Source organism: Crotalus tigris, unplaced genomic scaffold (genome assembly GCF_016545835.1).
Source record: "Crotalus tigris isolate CLP2741 ecotype Arizona unplaced genomic scaffold, ASM1654583v1 scf7180000017933.3771270, whole genome shotgun sequence".
Classification (NCBI taxonomy): domain Eukaryota; kingdom Metazoa; phylum Chordata; class Lepidosauria; order Squamata; family Viperidae; genus Crotalus; species Crotalus tigris.
This window is the reverse complement of record NW_024096726.1, coordinates 3,228,578-3,250,663: the sequence shown is the minus strand read 5'-3', so window position 1 is coordinate 3,250,663 and position 22,086 is coordinate 3,228,578. Positions and strand designations below refer to the sequence as shown.

General features: G+C 34.6%; 1 protein-coding gene across 1 annotated transcript; it reads left to right on the top strand.

The window, feature by feature from the left end:
* The first annotated feature begins 1,075 nt into the window (after window positions 1–1,075).
* On the top strand, window positions 1,076–22,028 carry COPB2 (COPI coat complex subunit beta 2). The gene is made up of 22 exons (XM_039344672.1): window positions 1,076–1,213; window positions 2,928–3,065; window positions 3,441–3,527; window positions 5,504–5,630; window positions 6,244–6,392; window positions 7,141–7,287; window positions 7,588–7,687; window positions 8,973–9,115; window positions 9,322–9,521; window positions 9,849–9,959; window positions 10,338–10,426; window positions 10,516–10,622; window positions 11,096–11,239; window positions 11,576–11,706; window positions 12,374–12,581; window positions 12,971–13,081; window positions 13,921–14,135; window positions 18,454–18,546; window positions 18,629–18,809; window positions 18,898–18,963; window positions 20,417–20,506; window positions 21,714–22,028. Exons 1-22 carry the CDS (start codon window positions 1,211–1,213, stop codon window positions 21,804–21,806), a joined length of 2,733 nt encoding a protein of 910 aa, XP_039200606.1. The 5' UTR covers window positions 1,076–1,210; the 3' UTR covers window positions 21,807–22,028.
* Window positions 22,029–22,086: the final 58 nt, after the last annotated feature.

Sequence of the window (22,086 nt, the reverse complement as noted above, 5' to 3'; positions counted from 1 at the left end):
ACAGAATATTGTGATTTTCTTAGAGATTGAAATAAGAAAGCTGCAGAATGAACTCTCATAGATTTCTGATGAAGTCCCCTCCGTATATCTGCTGATGTGTAAGTAAATTAGGTCTAAGGACAGGTAAAGAAAATATGTATTCTGAACATATGCTCTTGAAAACAGGTATGGTTGAATCCCCAGCATCACTTCAGAGTATCAAATCTTCCTGATATGAGCTCCATTCTGTGTGGGGCAGAGGATGTTGTAAAGATATTTGAAATGTAGACAAAAACAAAATAGTGATGACTTAAAGGTGTGGCTCTATTATTGTGTACATCTGAATCAAATTTTGTTCACAATAGCAGAAGGTAAATTAATAGTTGGCAATAAGAAAGAATCAAGATACTTGATTCTTTGAGATCTATTTATCAGTTAGAATCAACTAGGCTAAGGACTCATTCTTCAGTTTCCTAGTGATAAAACTAATGCCAAAAATGAAATTTATTGCCAGTGTTTGTGAATCAGAATCAGATTCAGGAGGGCGGGGATAATATCAATAAAGCACTGACAATGGTAACCTGAGCAAAAGACATCTGTAGGATGACACACACACAACCTTCAAGTAATTCTAGACTGGATGGCCATTTTGTTTTCACTTTTAAACTTAGGTTATCACATTTGTATTTATTTTACATAACCAATCATTTCATTTTCTTATATTTAAGAAAATATAGGAAAATGCAACTCTTTCAATTTGCATTAAACATATTTTTAAGATCCCATAATTGTTAACATCAGGAAAAACATGCACAAAGTCTACAGATTTTTCTAGCTTGGCTTTAAAAGACAGTTCAGTAAATCTGGATTTATTTTATATAGACACAGTATGAACTTTAGTCAGTAAATACGAATGGTATTATAGTATATTTAACAGCTTCTTCTTCTAAATGCTCACAGGGGTACAGAAATTAGTTCCATTCGATAGAGAATGTCAAAACAGACTATCCAAGTGGAGTAAGCTCCTCTTCACTTTTTCTTATCTCTATCTTTTTTAAATCGCCAAATCCCTGCTCAGAAGGCGCGCCGGAAGAATATTTGCCCGACGTTCTCGTTTGGTTTTGGCTCTCGCGAGAACAATTGAAGCCGGAAACTCCACGTCGGTGAATTGAGCTGGGAACCAACCTCGGCAAGTTGTGTGGCTTGAGCAGCCGTCGCGGGAGCCAGCACTATGGTAAGCTGGAGCCAGTCGAGAGTCTCAGAAAGAGGAGCTTTAGTGGAGGCTTCCCTATGAATAGTAGGCCGAGAGGGGAGAGGAATATAGCTGGATCGAACAAGGGTCGGATCAGGAATACGTGTAGAAAAGACTTGGCTTGGTTCCACCTCCATTCATGCAAGAGCCTCAGTGTTACTCTTCCAAACGGTTGTTTGTATAGGTTAATCGATAGAAGCTCGGAGTGTTCACGAGCCGTGCATCCAACCGTGACGGTAATACTGTATATCTTGGTCCGAACGTATGGCGAGAAAAAAATCAGTTTTCCGTGGGAAAATGGCAACGCTGTTTAAGTTGATTGGGAGAAGAGAACGCTTATTGATTCTGATCTTGATTTAATTTATTTCTGCCAATTTGTCTTTGCAATAGATGCTGATGAATCAAAAGAGCCCCACCTGGGCTCCTACGACTTGAAATTTTTCGGTTCTCTTCGTTATGGGTGAAAGCCTATTCTGAATCTTGTTAGAATTGTCATCTATGCTCTGAGAGGGTTTAACTGCCAACGACGGCATACCTCCTGGGCCAATCTTTAGTTAGTTATCTTACCTGGGAGTTAGCTCATTTTCTGTTCCAAATGTTGCTGGGAAAAGGACAGGCCTTGAAGTACATTTTCTGTTGTACCTACATAATATGATTATGAACATTTAACAATGCTGCAATTGTTGCTTTCATTCATGCCCTTTCATAATTTGAAACTGAGGCTAATCCAACAATCACTATTGGCAGCAGAGAGTTTTCTGCTTCTATTTATTTCCATCTAATGTTCATCCAGATTTTGTCAGTATGGATATGATTGCCTTAATGTACACATATTAAATCAGTACTAAAAGATAAGTGCTGGTGCCCCATAGCTAACATGTGGGTTAGGTTATTGATAAAGTTGCATGATTACTGTAATGATACTCCTTTACTTGTTCAAAACAAAATCTGCATGTTCCAGATCTTGGATATGCATATGCTTTTGAACAGATGGGAGATGATTTTATCACTGAGCAGAATGAAACTGCTAATTTATTTTAAAACTGAAATATTGTCATGTTTGATTCAGTACCATCAACTCTGATTAGTTCAATCTTTTCAGAGTGTTCCTTTTTTGTTTATTGTATTTCAGACACAAGTGAAGGACTAGAAATCTGGAACATTAAAGCATAAAATCTTCATGTTTTGTCAATAATCTTTTTTTCTCTTAATAGTTATGGTTATATTAAAGAGGCATCTCATTTTTTTAAAAAAAAAAATTAAGCTTTTGCCTTCAGTGTGGTTTTACAGTTTCACAAGTTAGAAGCTTCTTGTTCTATTTGTATAGTTGTATTCCTGTCCATTTCTAGGAGCTGCCCCAAACTATTTTTTTAATATCAGTTCTGTAATTGTTTTGTATTGCCATAAGTCTTATTTTGATTAATCTACATAGATAGTGAGCTCCTTTCATGTAAAAATGAATGTTTCTGTTGAGTCAGTGGCAATATTTCCTTGCTTGCTTAATTTTATGGTCTGGGGTCCACAAAATTCATGAGCAATTTCAAACATCACCTGTATGAAAAACTAATCTGGCTCATTGCAGAAATAATAATGATATATTGTTACATAAATATAACCAAGCTTTTATTTTCATTTTTTAATAATATACGCAGATACTGTTTGTTTGATATAGCCTAATAAATCTTCCTCTGTTTAGCCTCTCCGACTTGATATAAAGCGGAAACTAACAGCTCGATCTGATCGAGTGAAGAGTGTGGACTTGCATCCCACAGAACCATGGATGTTGGCTAGCCTTTACAATGGCAGTGTTTGTGTTTGGAATCATGAAACACAAGTAAGCCTAATATTAAATATAGTTGGTATTGTTGTTGGTAAGTTGTTATTATGGAAGTAGATTCATGAAAAAATAATACTCTCCTTGTGTATGTTTTTTTTAAAAAATTCATTTGATGCAATACATTTTTTAATTAACTCTCATGTTCTCCCATTAAAGGTTGTATTTATGGTATTAGTAATTTTCTTCCTCTTTGGAGGCATACAGAAAATTTTGAATTATTTTTTTCCCCAAAATACCAGGTTTATGTAGTATAAGAACAAAATTATTATAAATTTATGGCTCTAGCCTTACAGTGCTATAATTTACATGATAAACAATAGCCATTTGAAAAATCTATTTGTGTGAAAATAATTAAAATTATTTTATTTTCAGACTCTAGTGAAGACTTTTGAAGTATGTGACTTACCTGTCAGAGCAGCTAAATTTGTGGCAAGAAAGAACTGGGTTGTTACAGGAGCTGTAAGTTGTTCATTTGTGTGATATATATTTCTAAAGTCTATTGAGATCTACTATAGTTTACTTAAGATAGAGATCCTGAAGTCCAAATTTAACTGTGAAAACTTTTTATGTCCAATCATACTTTATATCCACAGTTTAACATTTAAAATATATGTTCTCATCTTTATATGGAAATTTAGGATTCTTAGTTTGCCTGCACTTCTGGATTTTCCCCAACTTAACTGTTGACCAGGTTTTGTTTTAATATCAGAATGGGAATGGCTTCTTTGACAATCTATATCAGGGGTGTCAAACTGCCGGCCCATGGGCCGGTTTCATCATATCAAAGCCACACCCACTGCATTGCCAGCAATGCAAAAAGAGTTGCGATATATCGCAACATGTCACATGACATGACAATTTTGACACCTGTGATCTATATACTAGTGAAGCTCTTAGTATAATAATGATAGAATGAAGCTGTTTAACATGTCTTTTGTTTATAAAATGTAGCTCAATATTTTTATTATTTCTATGTGTTAAGGGGAAAATAGAAGAGGCAAATGAAAAAATATTGTATTATAGCGTAACAAGTTATTTGGGTAGGTTTTTAAGCACATCATTATAAAACTTGGTCACAGAATAATATTAATTTAACTTTCCACAATATTGATGGACCTCAGTTCATAAACATAATACAATGTAATAAATAATGATATAATCAAACATCACACATTTGGATGGAAAAGCACATGTTTCTAGCCTCTAAAGTCATCAAAACATTTCTTGTATTTTTATTTATGAAACAGTCATGGGGATAGCATATATTGTTGTCTTACTCTCTGTTTGATATTGAATGCTTCATTAAACATTTCATTATTTAGTCATTCATCAAATTTATATCGCCGTCCATCTCACAAAAAGTGACTCTGGGTGGCGTACAACAATCTAATAATCAATTATTGTGCATGCTTTTGTTATGTGTCACTGATATATTAGCAGCCAACATGCAATTTCATATTTACTCAGAAATCCCTTCATTCAAAAGTTTTCATTTTATCATACCCTCTTAGTGTATTATATCCTTTTTTTAAATTCTAGCCTATTGAACACTTTTTGTGCATGGCCTGGGATTTATGTTTTATTATTAGGACTCCTTTTTGTTCTGTTTATTTATATATTTATTAGAGTATTTTAGTCTGGTCTGTCTGTCTGATTTGACATTTTCATGGAAGCACAATGGTTCAACAGTTACAGATATGAGCACAGGGTGAGCACCTGTGACTTGCTTCAGCTCTTGCTCTTGCCCATCTAGTAGTTCAGAAGCATGCAAATACAAGTAGATAAATAGTTACCACTTTGGTGGGAAGGTAACCGCATTCCGTGTGGCATATAGTCATGCTGGCCACATGACCACAGAAAGGGTCTTTGGACAATGCTGGCTCCCTCAGCTAAGAAATGGAGAGGAGCATGGCCCTTAGAGTGGGATACAACTGCACAGATAAAACTTTTATCTTTACCTTTATGTTTTTTAAAAAAAATTCTGGACTCTGCTCAGTTTGTTAACTGCCCATTGGAGTTGGGCAGCTAAAAAATTCAAATAAAATTATTTTTTTCAGTATTTCAATAGGCATGCTTTTTTATGTGTTACATTTCAGATTTTGCTACACACAACAGTAAGGTTTCTCCATTACAAATATTTTCCACATCATCTGCTCTTAATGTTCACATTTCATTCCCTCTGTTATCAATTTTATCACTTTTATACATAAATTATTTGCTTTTGCTAACTGCAGTAACTGTATTCCAGTTTCTTTCACCCCTCTCATGTTCTTCAATTTCCATTTTCTCCCATATTCCACTCTTGATATAACTGTAATATGGTCTTTGAGAACATTTCATCATCCTTGTAGTCCGCACTCATTTTTTCAGTTGTTCATCATAACAGTTGAATCAGTGATGCTTTTACTTATTCATTTGATTTTGTTCTCCCACAGGATGATATGCAAATTAAAGTTTTCAACTATAATACTTTGGAAAGGGTACATATGTTTGAAGCACACTCAGATTATATTCGCTGCATTGCTGTGCATCCTACACAGCCCTTTATTCTAACTAGCAGTGGTAAGTATATCAGTACTTTCTTGGCAGTCCCAAAGGTGCTTTTTCTAGAGGCAACTGGACTTTCTTGTTTTTCTTTGAAGACATTTCAGTTCTCATCCAACAATCTTCTTCAGAGCTTGAAGAAGCTTCTTGGATGAGAAGCGAAACATCTTCAAAGAAAAACAAGAAAATTCAGTTGCCTCTAGAAAAAGCACCTTTGGGACAACTATGACCTGGATGACTGAGAATCTCCACAGACACTTTCTTGGCAATTTCCTTTACATTCACTAAGGTCAAAACCTCTTTTTCTGAAGGTTGAAGCACGAGTTTGTAATTGAATAACTCAATACAATTCCATCAAAACTACAGAATGCCAGTATTTATAGTTGGATACGATGTAGTGTCTGGCTTTTCTCCCTTTTGTCAAGTAAATTTTCTAAATTTATTTCTAAATTATGAGATTATTTTATTATAAGACTTTCAGGTAAGATGGTTTATATATATAAAATATGTTTTTTTTATATACACACACACTTAGTTCCTAAGTTAAATTTTCCAATGTGCAATTTTTGTAAAGCTGGTAATAGTAGTGATAGAAAAATTTGCAATGATTTATGTTCTTTTTCTCCCGTAGATGACATGCTTATTAAACTATGGGATTGGGATAAAAAATGGGCCTGTTCTCAAGTGTTTGAAGGGCATACTCATTATGTAATGCAGATTGTCATAAATCCCAAGGACAATAACCAGTTTGCTAGTACCTCTCTGGATAGAACAATCAAGGTATAATATATAAATAATGAATTTCTCTTTGGAAATAGTAACTACTATTACTTGGATAGTCAGAATTATTAATTTACAATAAAATAAATGTATCGCTTTGTAAATGTTTAACTATTTCTGTAGCAGAACTGACAACTATTATCTTTGAAACATTCATAACAATGTTTATTCTGTCATATATACAAAAACCTAGTTAAACTAATATATATTGCTTATGATATTTCATATTGAATTTACAGAAGTTGATTATCAATAATACCATGTCCTCTTGGTTACTTTTAAGTATGTTTAGTGCATTAATACTTTTCATTGGTATGAAGTTTTTGCTTTAATTAGCTATTGCTTGGGGTTTCGAGGTATGGATTATGGCGATTCGATATGATAGCAAAGATTGGCTTCTCTTGATGCAGAAAGACTTAAGAAAAATTTCTTTTGTGAATGCCTTTTTTGCATAAGCTTGAAATTATTTCAGCAAGTTCATAATTTATTCAATTTTAGTGTTTATTTAGAAAACTGAAGAAACTTCTAATATAGTAAGATTTTAAATTCTTCTTAGAATGATCTATTTTTTTCCTTTCTGATTTAATTTTACTCACAGGAATTTGAGCAGAATATTATAAATTTAATGTAGCCGAAGTTTTCAGAATCACTGTTTGTCTGTATCAACTTTATTAACTGGTGGTGGTACATGTCCTATGCCTACTTTTTTTTTTTTTTTTAAGAATATGTAATTTCATCTTTTTGCAAGGTATGGCAGCTTGGCTCTTCTTCACCCAACTTTACTTTAGAAGGGCACGAGAAAGGTGTAAATAGTATTGATTATTACAGTGGAGGTGATAAACCTTACCTAATTTCAGGAGCAGATGATCGCCTTGTTAAGATCTGGGATTATCAGGTATATTATTTCTAAACCATTTGGGGGTTATAGAAAATAGCTGGACATGCTGGATTTTTTAACTGAAAACTGGATTTATGGTTATGTTTTGTTATTTAGCTGAAGATTGTTGTTGGAGAATGCTAAGCATGTTTCTGAAACCTCATTGTATTATTTAAGAGTCATTGAGAGTTGGGCAGCATATAACTTTATTTAATTTTATTTAAATTATCGATATAGCAACTGAATCTTATGATGATGATCCATGATGATTCAGTGCAACTGAATCTTGATCAATTATTTTCATTTTTCTTCTTCTAGAATAAAACTTGTGTGCAAATTCTGGAGGGACATGCACAGAATGTTTCTTGTGTCAGTTTTCACCCTGAGCTTCCTATTATCATCACTGGCTCTGAAGATGGTAATCTAGATATACATTTATGAAACTAATTTAACATTTTGTTTAGAGTATTAGACTATTCACTCCACTCCCATATTTTATAACAGTAAAAAATTGAAATGTCTATTACAACTCTATTGTACACATTTTTTTGCTTTAAGTTTATGCATTATTCAAATCCAGATTTCATTGGAATATTCCTGATTTGGTTTGTAAAAGAAACCTAGTAATAAATCATAGTATAGGTTTATTTAGGGTGTCTATTATGAATTATTAATACTTTTTTTCTTCTAAACATTACTTATAAAAACATTTTTATGTACATAGGCCTATATTAATTATGAACAATAGATTTCAGGGGGGGTTATTAACATTTGACTTATGACTATGTTAAGTTCAGGAAAGATCAAAACGACCAATTCCTGTACAATTGGTTCTGTGAAGAGCTTTCCATAAAAGATTTTTAAGAAATGCTTAAACGTTGTTGAATAAATGCATGAATCAATAAATGGGTTTTATCCATTACCATGAGACTAGTTTAGATTGTGATTATTTAACAGTACAATTCTTTTTAAAATAAAATAAATACTTGGGAAATATAATTGCTTATTAAACACTTCTGAGATTTTTTAAAATATTTAAATATTTTATTAGTGAAGTATAGCAACTGGAATATATAATGAAATACATCCATAAAAAAGCATTGCTAATATAATCAGAAAAGAATATAAAAATAGTAATTAAATGAGCGATATTTGAAGAAACTAAAGATATATCCATAAAGTATTAATATAGCTCTAGCTCAGTCTTTTAACATATTACTAAATCTATTCATTTAGACTGTCTATTGCTCTATCCTCTTGGTTTTAATACAACATACTCAGTACAATAGTGTTATATAATATATTCAGATTCTTAATATTCCGTTATTTAGGTGCCATTGAGTGATGAATATAGACAAGAGCGAGAAAAATGGATATTCTATCAATATTATTTAGTTTTGAGATCTTTTGCCTGCATAAAATTAATGTAACTGCAAACTGATTAAAATAGTTTATTAAAAATAGCTTATTTTGATTCCTTCCCTTATTTGTTTAGAAGTGTGACAGTGGATATATCACATATGAAATAAGACTCATTTTACTGATTATTATCTATTTTTCTGTATATAAGCCATTTCAGGAAACCATAGATTTTTGTTCTTGTTGAAAATGTTTAAATAATATTGTATTTAATAGTCATGTTGATCATAGATCAAAATTATTTTTGCTCTTGCTCCCTCCCATTTTTTTTTTTTTAAATGCAGGAACTGTTCGCATCTGGCATTCGAGTACTTATCGTCTGGAAAGTACTTTGAATTATGGCATGGAACGTGTATGGTGTGTTGCAAGCCTAAGAGGATCAAACAATGTGGCCCTTGGATATGATGAGGGTAGCATCATTGTCAAAGTATGTTTATCTTATAAAACCTGTAATTGATATCCACCAAGCTGAATGATTGCATATTTTTCATATCTGAGAAACAGACACCGATTGAGCATTTGGCATTGGTGACTTTTCTTACTTTTTGTAAATGTCATAGATGTAAGCAAATTGCTTTGGAGAAATGTATAGGATGTTTTATTCTATTTTCATTTTAATTTTCTCCTTACTAGCTTGGTCGGGAAGAGCCAGCCATGTCAATGGATGCAAATGGAAAGATTATTTGGGCCAAGCATTCAGAAATTCAGCAAGCTAATCTCAAAGCAATGGGAGACACAGAAATCAAAGATGGGGAGAGGCTACCTCTTGCTGTGAAAGATATGGGCAGCTGTGAAATATATCCTCAAACTATTCAGCATAATCCGAATGGACGGTAAGGTTCATTTTTCAGAAGGTTTTGGGGAAAAGGTTTGTCTTAAATTATATGTAGAACCAAAAGCATTTTAGAAATATACTACATGGAACTCTGTTATTCTGAATTACACTATCACTGCCAGGCCATTTTGATTGACATTGATAAGAAATAGTTTTACTTTTCTTTACTTTTTCACAGTTCTATTTGAGTGTATCCAGTACGTCATGCATACAAGACTTGTATCCCGCCACTGTTTTATATATATTTTTATAATACCTTTTTTGAGTCTTATAGGCAAACCATTTTTATATGGTTTACTAATGCTATTATCTTTCTGTTTTTCAGATTTGTAGTAGTATGTGGGGATGGTGAATACATCATTTATACTGCTATGGCACTGAGAAACAAGAGCTTTGGCTCTGCTCAGGAGTTTGCATGGGCACATGATTCTTCTGAGTAAGTAAAGTAATCCTAGTAAGAGTTTTGTCTATTATATTATGTGGCACATGAACCAGCTCAGTTAGAAAGTATAATGTGTATCTGAAAGTACTACTATTTTTTCTCAGATAAGTGTGAAACATATCTGAAAAATGTTAAAAATAAATTGTAATATTCAAACATTTTAATAATGGTTGGATATTCTAATTTTGGGAAGGCATGCATGGCTGGTGGGTTATACATAATCCATGTCTCACTTATTTCGTTCAAGCTCTGGAAAACATGAATAACTTAATGAAGTGTTTGAGCAAACCATAGGCATTCTGGGTACCTATTGTTGCCTGCTTCTTATATGTGTTGGCATATTGAAGTTATATTGAATTCTTTTATGTCCAGGTATGCAATCAGAGAAAGCAACAGCAGTGTCAAGATATTTAAAAACTTCAAAGAGAAGAAATCCTTTAAACCTGATTTTGGAGCAGAAGGCATGTTATGCATGTAATGCTTAGCATTTTATTTAATCATATGGAGCATTTTCTAGCAAAACACTAATTCTTATTTCCTTTTGATACAGGTATATATGGTGGTTTCTTATTGGGTGTCCGATCTGTCAATGGTTTGGCATTTTATGACTGGGAAAATACAGAACTGATACGCAGAATTGAAATACAGCCCAAACATGTAAGTTGTTATTTCAGCTGAATCTCATTATCTAAAAATCTCCTAGATTTTAGAACATTGGTGAAAATCTATTTATTTGATGAAGCCATGGAGGCTGGGTTGTTATTCATCTTCCAGATGAATTGGTCTTATTCTAATTAATATGATTCTTGATTTTTTTATATGCAATTGTAATGCACGGCATGTTTTTAAATTACATTATTTACCAATCAGTTTTTAAGTCCAAATTATATATTTGGGGAGCTGTATGGCATTCAGAGTTGATTGTTTGAAATGAGTTATAAATAAATAAAGCTTAAATTTTCTAAAGCTAAGCTGATACTAATTTTAACTCCTTTGAAGAAAATTCTTTAAATTTAATAAATAACAGTATTAGTACTTATTGAATTTTTTAAAGTTTTTCTTCAAATGCAGAATATTCAGCTCAATATACTTACTTTTCACAACCCATGGCTTCTGTTGTTTTGATTTAGATTTTCTGGTCTGACTCTGGTGAACTTGTCTGCATAGCTACGGAAGAATCATTCTTCATTCTGAAATACCTTTCTGAAAAAGTTGCAACCGCACAAGATACACATGAGGGAGTCACTGAAGATGGCATTGAAGATGCCTTTGAGGTATTGGTACAGTGTGATCTGATCCCTCATCAGTACATGTTGTATTTGTATAGATGTATTTTCCTGATAAAATAAGTGAATGGGTAAATCAATATACTTGTGAATTTCTGCTTCATAATCAGATATAAAACTATATGGGTAGCAAATGTTTTGCTTATTATGTCATTGTTTTAGCAGAACACTCTTCAATTTGGCAAATTCATATTTTAATTTCATTTCAGAGCTCATGAAATAATGCATTAATTTGCCAATATGGCTAAACCTCTGCTTAATGAAATCATTTTGCTGAATCTGTTGGGATATTACAGAGTATAAACTCTTTACCTCTTCCACTAGGTCCTTGGTGAAATTCAAGAGATTGTGAAAACAGGACTTTGGGTGGGAGATTGTTTTATTTATACAAGCTCTGTGAACAGGTTGAACTACTATGTTGGAGGAGAAATTGTCACTATTGCACACTTGGACCGGTAAGCATTCTGAAGATCATAAGATATAATTCTTGTTGATGTAAAATCATTCTGCCATTGTGCCTTCTGTCCATTCTTAATGGACAGGCATATGGTCCTTAGGGTGATGTTCAGATTGAAATAATGTTGAGAACACTGCAGCACTGTAGTCTTAATGGAGACGAGAGAAATGCTTATAGTGAGATGGCAGAGTCCTAATAGACTCTAGTAAAGGTGTTGGTGGTGGGAGGATTCCATAATCCTAACTATTTATTGTTCATTCAATGTAAGGCAGAAGACTCAATATTTTATACAATTTTCCCCCCGGTATGTATTTTTTTAAGGAAAAAGAAGAATTCTGGGTATTTATGATTAGAGCAAGTTGCTTTTTAATTGGTTACTTGGAAGAAACTTTTCCACTATTGTCAGTGCCTCAGTATATTTATTATGTTTTGATAGTACCTCATTATTCTTGGTCGCTGTGCAAAATATTGCTTCATAACAGAGTAAGTGGTATTTAGAGTTAGTCATAATTAGAACATGCTTGCTGATGCAATTTGCCTATTTACATTAGATAAATAACTATTTTAGTCTTTCTTATTTCTCAGATTCAGCTATTTGAAACCTCACATCTGCATTAACATACTTTCCTTTGTTTTGTTTTGTTTTGTTTTTTCATTTCTTAAAGAACAATGTATTTATTAGGGTATATCCCCAAAGACAACAGACTTTACCTTGGTGACAAAGAATTAAATATAGTGAGTTATTCCTTACTAGTCTCAGTGCTAGAATATCAGACTGCAGTCATGAGGAGAGACTTCAGTATGGCCGACAAAGTTCTCCCTACAATTCCAAAGGAACAGAGGACCAGAGTTGCACACTTCCTCGAGAAGCAGGTAAAATCATTTGCCCTAGTCTTTCAAGTCTCAGTTGTAGTGGAATTTTATGTTGTGAACAACCAGAGATTTTGTTTAAAATTAAGATGTCCCAATATTCTTTGCTTTTGAGGATGAGGAAGGAGCAATTATGAACTCAGAAAATATCAGATATATTAATTACCAAGGAGAAAACCACACTCCTACCGACACTGTCAGGACAAGCAAATAATGAAATGTCTGCAAGCAAACAGCCAAATACAAAGAGCAAAGGATTGGGGAGACTGCACACGTGCCCACAGAGAGGGCTCTTAGTGCCGCCTCTGGCATCCGTACCATAGGTTCGCCACCACTGATAGGATGTTAAGAAAACTGTCACTAACAAGTTGCTATTTTAAAAATGTGTTTAGGGTTTCAAGCAGCAAGCACTTGCCGTATCAACAGACCCTGAACATCGTTTTGAGCTTGCTCTTCAGCTTGGTGAGCTTAAGATTGCATATCAACTTGCGTTGGAAGCAGAGGTATGTTGGTGTCGTCTTAAAAATATTGTACCCCATTCTCTGGAACAGAATCCTCCACAATATTAGATTGGCCCAACTCCATTTGCTTTTTGGGAAGCAATGGAGAATGGGTCTCTGGAGTAAAGATCATTATCACTGTTTCCTCTGTGAGAAGATGTCTTCCTCAAAAGAGAAGAGACTTCCTCAGAGTTTCAGTAATTTATTGTACATTTTAAATTTTGTTTTTATTATTACTGAACTGTTCAGAGTCTATCATAATTGGAACTGCATATAAGCCTAGTAACAAAATAAATGGTTATATGAATCAGTACAAGAAATGACTTGTGCAAAAGAAATAGAAGTTTGAGTGCCTAGGAATAGAATTAATTCAAGGTATCTTGTCCAAATTATTGATCAACATGAAGGGTCTAAATGAGTTACATGTTTTCCTGAATTGTTTAAAAAGGACACATATTTATTGTCTGTTATTTTGAAAAATTATGAACAATTCAGTTGATTCCTCTGAGATGGGAAATGATCATGGTTAGCTAGCTCAAAATCTTCGTAAGTTCTTACTGAGAGTTTATGGTTTAGTGACCGTAACCTACATTGAATTGTCTAGGAATAACTTTTTAAAAATTAAACATATACCACTCTTTGAAAAATGCATATCCATAGCTTTCATATATTAAAAAGAGTTGCATAATATTTTTTTCTTAAATTTGATCTGTTTAAGTATTATTCAAAAGGGAAAGTGTAACAAGGAAATAAAAAAAAATCAGCTCTAGGAGAACCAAATAATTTTCAAAACCATTTAGCATGTATAATGCTCAAAAGATGAAAATATTTTGTTTCTATAGTCTGAGCAAAAGTGGAAGCAGCTAGCTGAACTTGCTATCAATAAGTGCCAGTTTGGCCTTGCCCAAGAATGTCTGCATCATGCACAAGACTATGGTGGCTTACTGCTTTTAGCCACAGCTTCAGGAAATACTAATATGGTGAGCAAGCTAGCTGAAGCAGCAGAAAAAGATGGCAAGAACAATGTAGCATTTATGAGCTACTTCCTGCAAGGAGAGTAAGTATCAAACATTCTGTTATATTCAGTAGCATTTTCCAAGTATCCTCAAAAAATAAACATTGGTATTTAGAAAATACACAAAAATCTCTTTTCCCCTTAACTAAACCGCTGCAGCCAGTCTTATTGGTTTTCTAGAGAAAGGGCGAAAATGTTAAGACAGCTGTTCTCAGTGGCCGGCAATTGGGTGTTCTTAACCTTAAAAGTGGCCTGCAGTTGGGTGTTACTAACCTTAAAAGAGCTTACTTTGGCACATGAGTAAAGGGACAACTCAGTCAATAAAAGACTGAAACAAAGTTACTAAAACATATCGTTGTTGTTAATTGCGAATCGTGTCCGACCCATCGCGACCCCATGGACAACGTTCCTCCAGGTCTTCCTGTCCTCTACCATCTTCTGGAGTCCACTTAAGTTCACACCTACTGCTTCAGTGACTCCATCCAGCCATCTCATTCTCTATCGTCCCCTTCTTCTATTGCCCTCAATCTTTCCCAGCATTAGGCTCTTTTCCAGTGAGTCCTTCCTTCTCATTAGGTGGCCAAAGTATTTGAGTTTCAACTTCAGGATCTGGCCTTCTAAAGAGCAATCAGGGTTGATCTCTTCTAGGACTGACCGGTTTGAACGCCTTGCAGTCCAAGGGACTCGCAGGAGTCTTCTCCAGCACCATAGTTCAAAGGCCTCAATTCTTTGGCGCTCAGCCTTTCTTATGGTCCAACTTTCACAGCCATACATTGCAACTGGGAAAACCATGGCCTGGACTATACGCACTTTTGTTGGCAGGGTGATGTCTCTGCTTTTTAGAATGCTGTCTAGATTTGCCATAGCTTTCCTCCCCAGGAGCAAGCGTCTTTTAATTTCTTGGCTGCAGTCCCCATCTGAGGTGATCTTGGAGCCCAGAAAAATAAAATCTGTCACTACCTCCATTTCTTCCCCATCTATTTGCCAGGAATTGAGAGGGCCGGATGCCATGATTTTGGTTTTCTTAATGTTGAGTTTCAAGCCAACTTTTGCACTCTCCTTCTTTACCCGCATCAAGAGGCTCTTTAGTTCCTCTTCACTTTCTGCCATTAGAGTGGTATCATCTGCATATCTTAGGTTGTTGATATTTCTCCCGGCAATCTTAATTCCAACTTTTGATTCATCTAGCCCTGCCTTTCTCATGATGTGCTCTGCATATAAGTTAAATAGGCAGGGCGACAGTATACAGCCTTGCCGGACTCCTTTTCCAATTTTGAATCAATCAGTGGTTCCGTGTCCAGTTCTCACTGTTGCTTCTTGACCTGCATATAAGTTTCTCAAGAGACAAATGAGATGGTCTGGTACTCCCATCTCTTTAAGAACTTGCCACAATTTGTTGTGATCCACACAATCAAAGGCTTTTAGCATAGTCAATGAAGCAGAAGTAGATGTTTTTCTGGAACTCCCTAGCTTTCTCCATGATCCAGCGTATGTTGGCAATTTGATCTCTAGTTCCTCTGCCTCTTCGAAATCCTGCCTGTACTTCTGGTAGTTCTCGATCCACATACTGCTGGAGTCTAGCTTGTAGGATTTTAAGCATAACTTTACTAGCATGTGAAATGAGTGCAATGGTGCGATAGTTTGAACATTCTTTGGCGTTGCCTTTTTTTGGAATTGGAATGTAAACTGACCTTTTCCAATCCTGTGGCCACTGTTGAGTTTTCCAAATTTGCTGGCAAATTGAGTGTAGCACTTTTACTGCATCGTCTTTTAAGATTTTGAATAGCTCAGCTGGAATACTGTCACCTCCACTAGCTTTGTTGTTGCTCAGATTTTCTAAGGCCCATTTCACTTCACATTCTAGGATGTCTGGTTCGAGGTCAGTGACCATCTCATTGTGGTTATCTGGGATGTTAAGCTCATTCTTGTATAGTTCTTCTGTGTAGTTTTGCCATCTCTTCTTAATCTCTTCTGCCTCTGTTAGGTCTCTGCCATTTTGGTCCTTTATCATGCCCATCTTTGCATGAAACGTTCCCTTCGTATCTCCAATTTTCTTGAAGAGATCTCTGGTCTTCCCTATTCTGTTATTTTCTTCTATTTCTTTGCACTGTTCATTTAAGAAGGCATTCTTATCTCTTCTAGCTACTCTCTGGAATTCTGCATTCAATTGGGTGTATCTTTCTCTTTCTCCTTTGCCTTTCGCTTCCCTTCTTTCCTCAGCTATTTGCAAAGCTTCCTCAGACAGCCATTTTGCTTTCTTGCATTTCTTTTTCTTTGGGATGGTTTTAGTTGCTACCTCTTGTACAATGTTGCGAACTTCCATCCATAGTTCTTCAGGCACTCTGTCTATCAGATCTAATTCCTTAAATCTATTTGTCACCTCTACTGTATATTCATCAGGAATATGATTTAGTTCATACCTGAGTGGCCTAGTGCTTTTCCCTACTTTTTTCAATTTAAGCCTAAATTTTGCAACGAGAAGCTCATGATCTGAGCCACAGTCAGCTCCTGGTCTTGTTTTTACTGACTGTATAGAGCTTCTCCATCTTTGGCTGCAGAGCACATAGTCAATCTGATTTCTATGTTGACCGTCTGGTGATGTCCATGTGTAGAGCCGTCTCTTGGGTTGTTGGAAAAGAGTGTTTGTTATGACCATCGTATTCTCTTGACAAAATTCTATTAGCCTGTGCCCTGCTTCATTTTGTACTCCAAGGCCAAACTTGCCTGTTATTCCGGTTATCTTTTGGCTTCCTACCTTAGCATTCCAATCCCCCATGATGATAAGGACATCATTTTGGGGTGTTAATTCTATAAGGTGCTGTAGGGCTTCATAGAACCGGTCAATTTCATCCTCTTCAGCACCAGTGGTTGGGGCATAGATTTGGACTACTGTGATATTGAATGGTTTGCCTTGGATTCGAATTGAGATCATTCTGTCATTTTGGGGATTGTATCCCAGTATTGCTTTTCCTATTCTTTTATTGACTATGAAGGCTACTCCATTTCTTCTGAGGGATTCTTGCCCACAGTAGTATACCTGATGGTCATCTGAGTTAAATTCACCCATTCCTGTCCATTTTAGTTCGCTGATTCCTAAGATGTCGATGTTCAGTCTTGTCATCTCTTTTTTGACTACGTCTAGCTTGCCTTGATTCATGGATCTTACATTCCAGGTTCCTATGGAGAAAAAATCTTTACAGCATCGGACTTTCCTTTCACCACCAGATATATCCACAGCTGAGCGTCCTTTCGGCTTTGGACCAGTCGCTTCATTCTTTCTGGCGCTACTAGTACTAGCCCTCTGCTCTTCCCCAGTAGCATATTGGACACCTTCCGACCTGAGGGGCTCATCTTCCAGCATCATATCTTTTTGCCTTTTTGTACTGTCCATGGGGTTTTCATGGCAAAGATACTGGAGTGGTTTGCCATTTCCTTCTCCAGTGGATCACATATACCCCGTGACTATTTAAAGTTTGGGAAAACCTGACAGTATTAATGTAACCATAGTATTTGTCTTTCAACTTGGCCAGCAATTTTGTTTATTTTTTTATTTCTTTTGGCCCATATTTTTCAGTTTCACATTCTAAATTTCTATGGTTTCCAAATCTGGATGGGTAGATTTTATACCCACAAGAATACCTTTTCTTTAACTTTAGACTTTAAAAGAGTCTGATCTTTGCGGGATCACTTCACAATGTCAAGATGCCATGGAGAAACAGCAACTTCTAGTCCACTGTTTCTTAAACTAAAAAAGTGGTAGGACCTCCTACCACTTTAAAAAATTATGGAGGACCCTATGTTGTCTGGGTTATATTTATTGATTTTTACCATGTTAAAAATTAAATTGATGCAGTTCCACTTGAGGGTATTTTAACTTTGTATTATTTTTCTACATAGGCTGGCAAATTGTTCTAGTAAACCATTGAGAATCATGGGGAAGTCCTGAAGTTCCTAGGCCCCCATATTAAGAAACACGGTTCTAGTCAATGCTCACTTTCTTAGAAGTGTTAGGCCAGGAGTTTCTGTCTCCTTGTTCTAATAGGTCAGGTTTATACAAATCATAGTGGCACTGCTACAAGTATCAAGGTGCTAAAGCCTAAAGTACTTAATAAATTAAAACTGCACTTTAAATTATACCAGGAACTGAATTTGAAATAGGTACAGGAAGGTAATATTATTGTTACATGCACCGAATGTCAATAGCCCATATTGAATATTGAAACAATGGTAAATAGGTTTCTTTTGATGATATCACAGATTTTTGCAGTCTATAGAAATATTGCAGGCACACTTTTCATACTTCTGTTATATTACTAATTTAAGTCCATTTTTTTTAAAAGGAAGTTCTGTTTCATTGTAGGCTTGACCATTGTCTTGAACTTTTGATTAAAACCGGACGATTGCCAGAAGCAGCTTTCTTAGCACGAACATATTTGCCAAGCCAAGTTTCAAGGTAACTGAGCTGTGAAATCTGTGTTACATAGTATAAATATTTTGTTCAAAACTGAACAGCTTGCAATGGTAATCTGTTTCAGAGTTGTAAAACTATGGAGAGAAAATCTTTCTAAAATCAATCAGAAAGCAGCTGAATCCCTAGCTGATCCCACAGAATATGAAAATTTGTTCCCTGGATTGAAGGAGGCATTTGTTGCTGAAGAATACATAAAAAAATCACAAACCTTATCACGGCCATCCAGTGAATACCCTCTAGTTACTGTAAGTTGATGCAAGTTACCAACAGTATTAGCAATCTTGAGAATCAGTAAAGTTCTGCTTATGCATTACTAATTTTTGTTGTTATTAGCCAAATGAAGAAAGAAATATCTTAGAAGAAGCCAAAGATTTCACACCGCAAAACAAAGTACCTGAGGTCAGTATTAATAAATTTGAGGATATCACACCTTTTAGAGAGCACTAAGGAAAGCAGGGCTGGACAAATTGCCCTCCCCCCAAAAAAGGCTTTTAAGATAAATATTTTGTGAAGCTTTGCATGATTTCCAAATCCTTTTGCAGTTATCATTCTAGTTTTTCCAGTAGGAAAAACAAAAATTGTCAGAGAAAAAAATATGGAAAAAATACATGAGTATTCTCATGGACCCCAATAATGCCAATCCCTGATACAAATACATTCTTTATAGCATTTCAAAGCACAATGTATTTTTAGGGGTTTATACAGATGATTCCATTTATACAGAATTGTAGAACGCAGTAGATTGTATTTGATAGGCAAGTGTGCATTCTTCATTTATTTTCCTCAGAACTGTTTGTTGGAAATACATTGGCTGTTCAGATCAACTAGTATTCAAAATGATAAATTCTTAGTCCAACATTGATTACTTAATGGGAAGATTTTAAAGGTTCTGGTATAGAAAAAAATAATCATTAGAATGCTCTCTGGAAAAATTCAGGTTTTAATACATTTCTGGAGGCTGTAAAAAGGAGGCTAACGGAGCCTAAACTCAATGCAAAATGTATTTCACAACGTGAATGCTATCAGTGAAAAACAATTATCTTCTGGCTACAGCTTGAAAGTTTTGTATATTTAAAAATAAAATACTTGATATTGGACTATAAATTTACTATATAATGTCCTTTTCCATAAATAGTTGATTTTAAAAAAGATTCCAAAAAGCCAACAAGAGTTAAAGGAAAAGACGTTTTCCACTAGACCAATTTCTTACCTTGTCTCAATCATACCCAACTACTTAGAAAAGAACATAACTGCTCTGACAATGTCTTTGATTATCATGGATGGTCCAGGCACAAACCTCCAACAGTGGTCATCTATAAGAGTAATCAATGCTGTGTTCATCCCATATAGATTGAAAAGCACCTAATAATGATTGTAGCTGCCATAATTACGTAATTGATGTAAATTGACTGGATAATGTAACATTGAGCCAGTTTGGTATAATGGTTAAGGTACTGGCATAAAAACCAGGAGAATTCTAATCCCTCCTTAAGTGTGAACCCCAGTCAGGTGGCTTTGGGCCATTTACTCTCAAGCCAACCCACCTCACAGAGTTGTTGTGGGAAAAATAGGAAGAGAAAGGAATATTATATAGGTTCACTGATTTGGTAATTAGGGTGGGATAAATCTTTAAAAATGTAATTGTTCAGATTACTTTAGAAATAACAAGGTGACATTCAAAGTAAAATTTTATCTGGTGCTTCTGAAGTCCACTGAATGGATGGTCTAAAAAATTGGTGTTTCGCTGTAAGTTCAGTTTATGTTAGAACAGAATGGCTATGGTACAGATAGGCACAAGTATACATTATTTCTTCATTATATGAGTGGGGGGGGTTCTTTTCTTTATCATAAGGAATCAGAAGATGAATCAGTGCCATCTCCTAGACCTGTAATAGAGCCTCCAGTTGCTGGAAAGGTTCCAGCTGAGATCAAAGATGAAAAGGTAAATTTACTATACTACAAAGAAAGGAATTAGCAGTTTGGAAGTTCTAATCCTACTACACTTCTGTAATTTCCTTCTTTCAAGTTACTGTGATAGTGTCAAAATTAAATCTGTTTTGTAAACTACGCAGAGCCAAGTCAGTATAAATTGACTGCTAGCCAGTAAACTTTCTTTTATACAAGTTGTCCCATTATTTAGAACACCAATACATCAGTTTTTTTTAAACCTTATTTTCTAAAATACTAATTAACTGCCTTCAAAGAGCAGTGGTAACTAAGATAAACAATATTTTTTGAATACAGGCTAACTTCATTGTGTTCAAATGTGAGCTCTTGCATGTAGCTGCAATTGTTGACTTTTCCTAGCATAACATCTTCTCTTACATTTTAAGTACTATCTTCCTCATTAATGGTTTTAATCAGTTTTAGGTATGGAATTCACTAACAAAGTATATATTAATATTTTTAGAGTTTTTTCTAATATATTTATTTTCCAATTTGTTCCTAAGAAATAAACTATTTTAATATGGTTAATCGTTATCAGTCAACAGGTTAATGAATTTCAGCATTGATCCAGCATAATAAAAAGCTTCAGTAATTGTAGTTAAAAATATTAGAAGTAAAATGGCTTTATTATCTTACAATTTATCAGGAATTAATTTTTATATCCCAAGCATGATAAGACTGTTTTTTTTACAAGCTGTTTACTTATTATCATCTGTTCTACAGGCTTATACTACTACACTATTGATTTAATTCTGATATTGATTCTGTGGGTCATAGCAATCCCAGTCCCTTCCACCTATTTATATAACTATACAACTAATTGTGTCTGTCGAATAAGGATTGTATACTTTTTCTAACATTAACACTTAAGTATTTCCTGTTCATTTTATATCTTAGAATGGTGCTAGCTGCCGATGTATATTAATAATCAAGATAGGTTATAACCCTGGATTTATAAACCACTGTTCAAAAAATATAAGAGCTACACACAATTCATGGCTTTTCCTTACAAGATAGCTCTATTGTAAAGAATTTGGCTTTATTTAAATTTGAATTTAGTTACAAATACGATCATTGGCCATATAAGATAATAATAGCACTGTCACTAAGACAATTCATCTTTAGGATCATAACAAAATAATGGTCTACTTTTTTGCTAATAAGATATCAGATATTTTTCCCCAACTACTTTTTTGTTTTAGGTTTTACTGGATCTGGATGTAGATCTGGATAACTTGGAATTGGAGGATATTGATACCACCGATATTTTTCTGGATGAAGAAATGTCTGACTGAACTTTTAAAATGATGTGCATTCTGACACCTAGTTATGCTTGACAATGTAGTCTTGTTGAAAAGTGACTCTTTTTTATATTTAAGATGGAAAATAAATAGGGACAGTATTTTACAATACAGATATAGATTTCTCCATTGTAATGTAGGCTTCCTTAGATACAGTAGCAAGCTCGCATCACATGATCAGACAATTCTCCAATAAATGTCTTTTGGATTCCCTCAGTCTCTGGTGTATGAAGATTTGATTTAAAAGAAAGATGAAAAAGTAGGCATGCTGAGA

Coding starts and splice junctions, on each gene's coding strand:
- COPB2 (XM_039344672.1), top strand. Junction 3,066..3,440: donor TTTGGAATCATGAAACACAA/GTAAGCCTAATA, acceptor TTTTATTTTCAG/ACTCTAGTGAAGACTTTTGA. Junction 18,810..18,897: donor GTGAATACCCTCTAGTTACT/GTAAGTTGATGC, acceptor TGTTGTTATTAG/CCAAATGAAGAAAGAAATAT.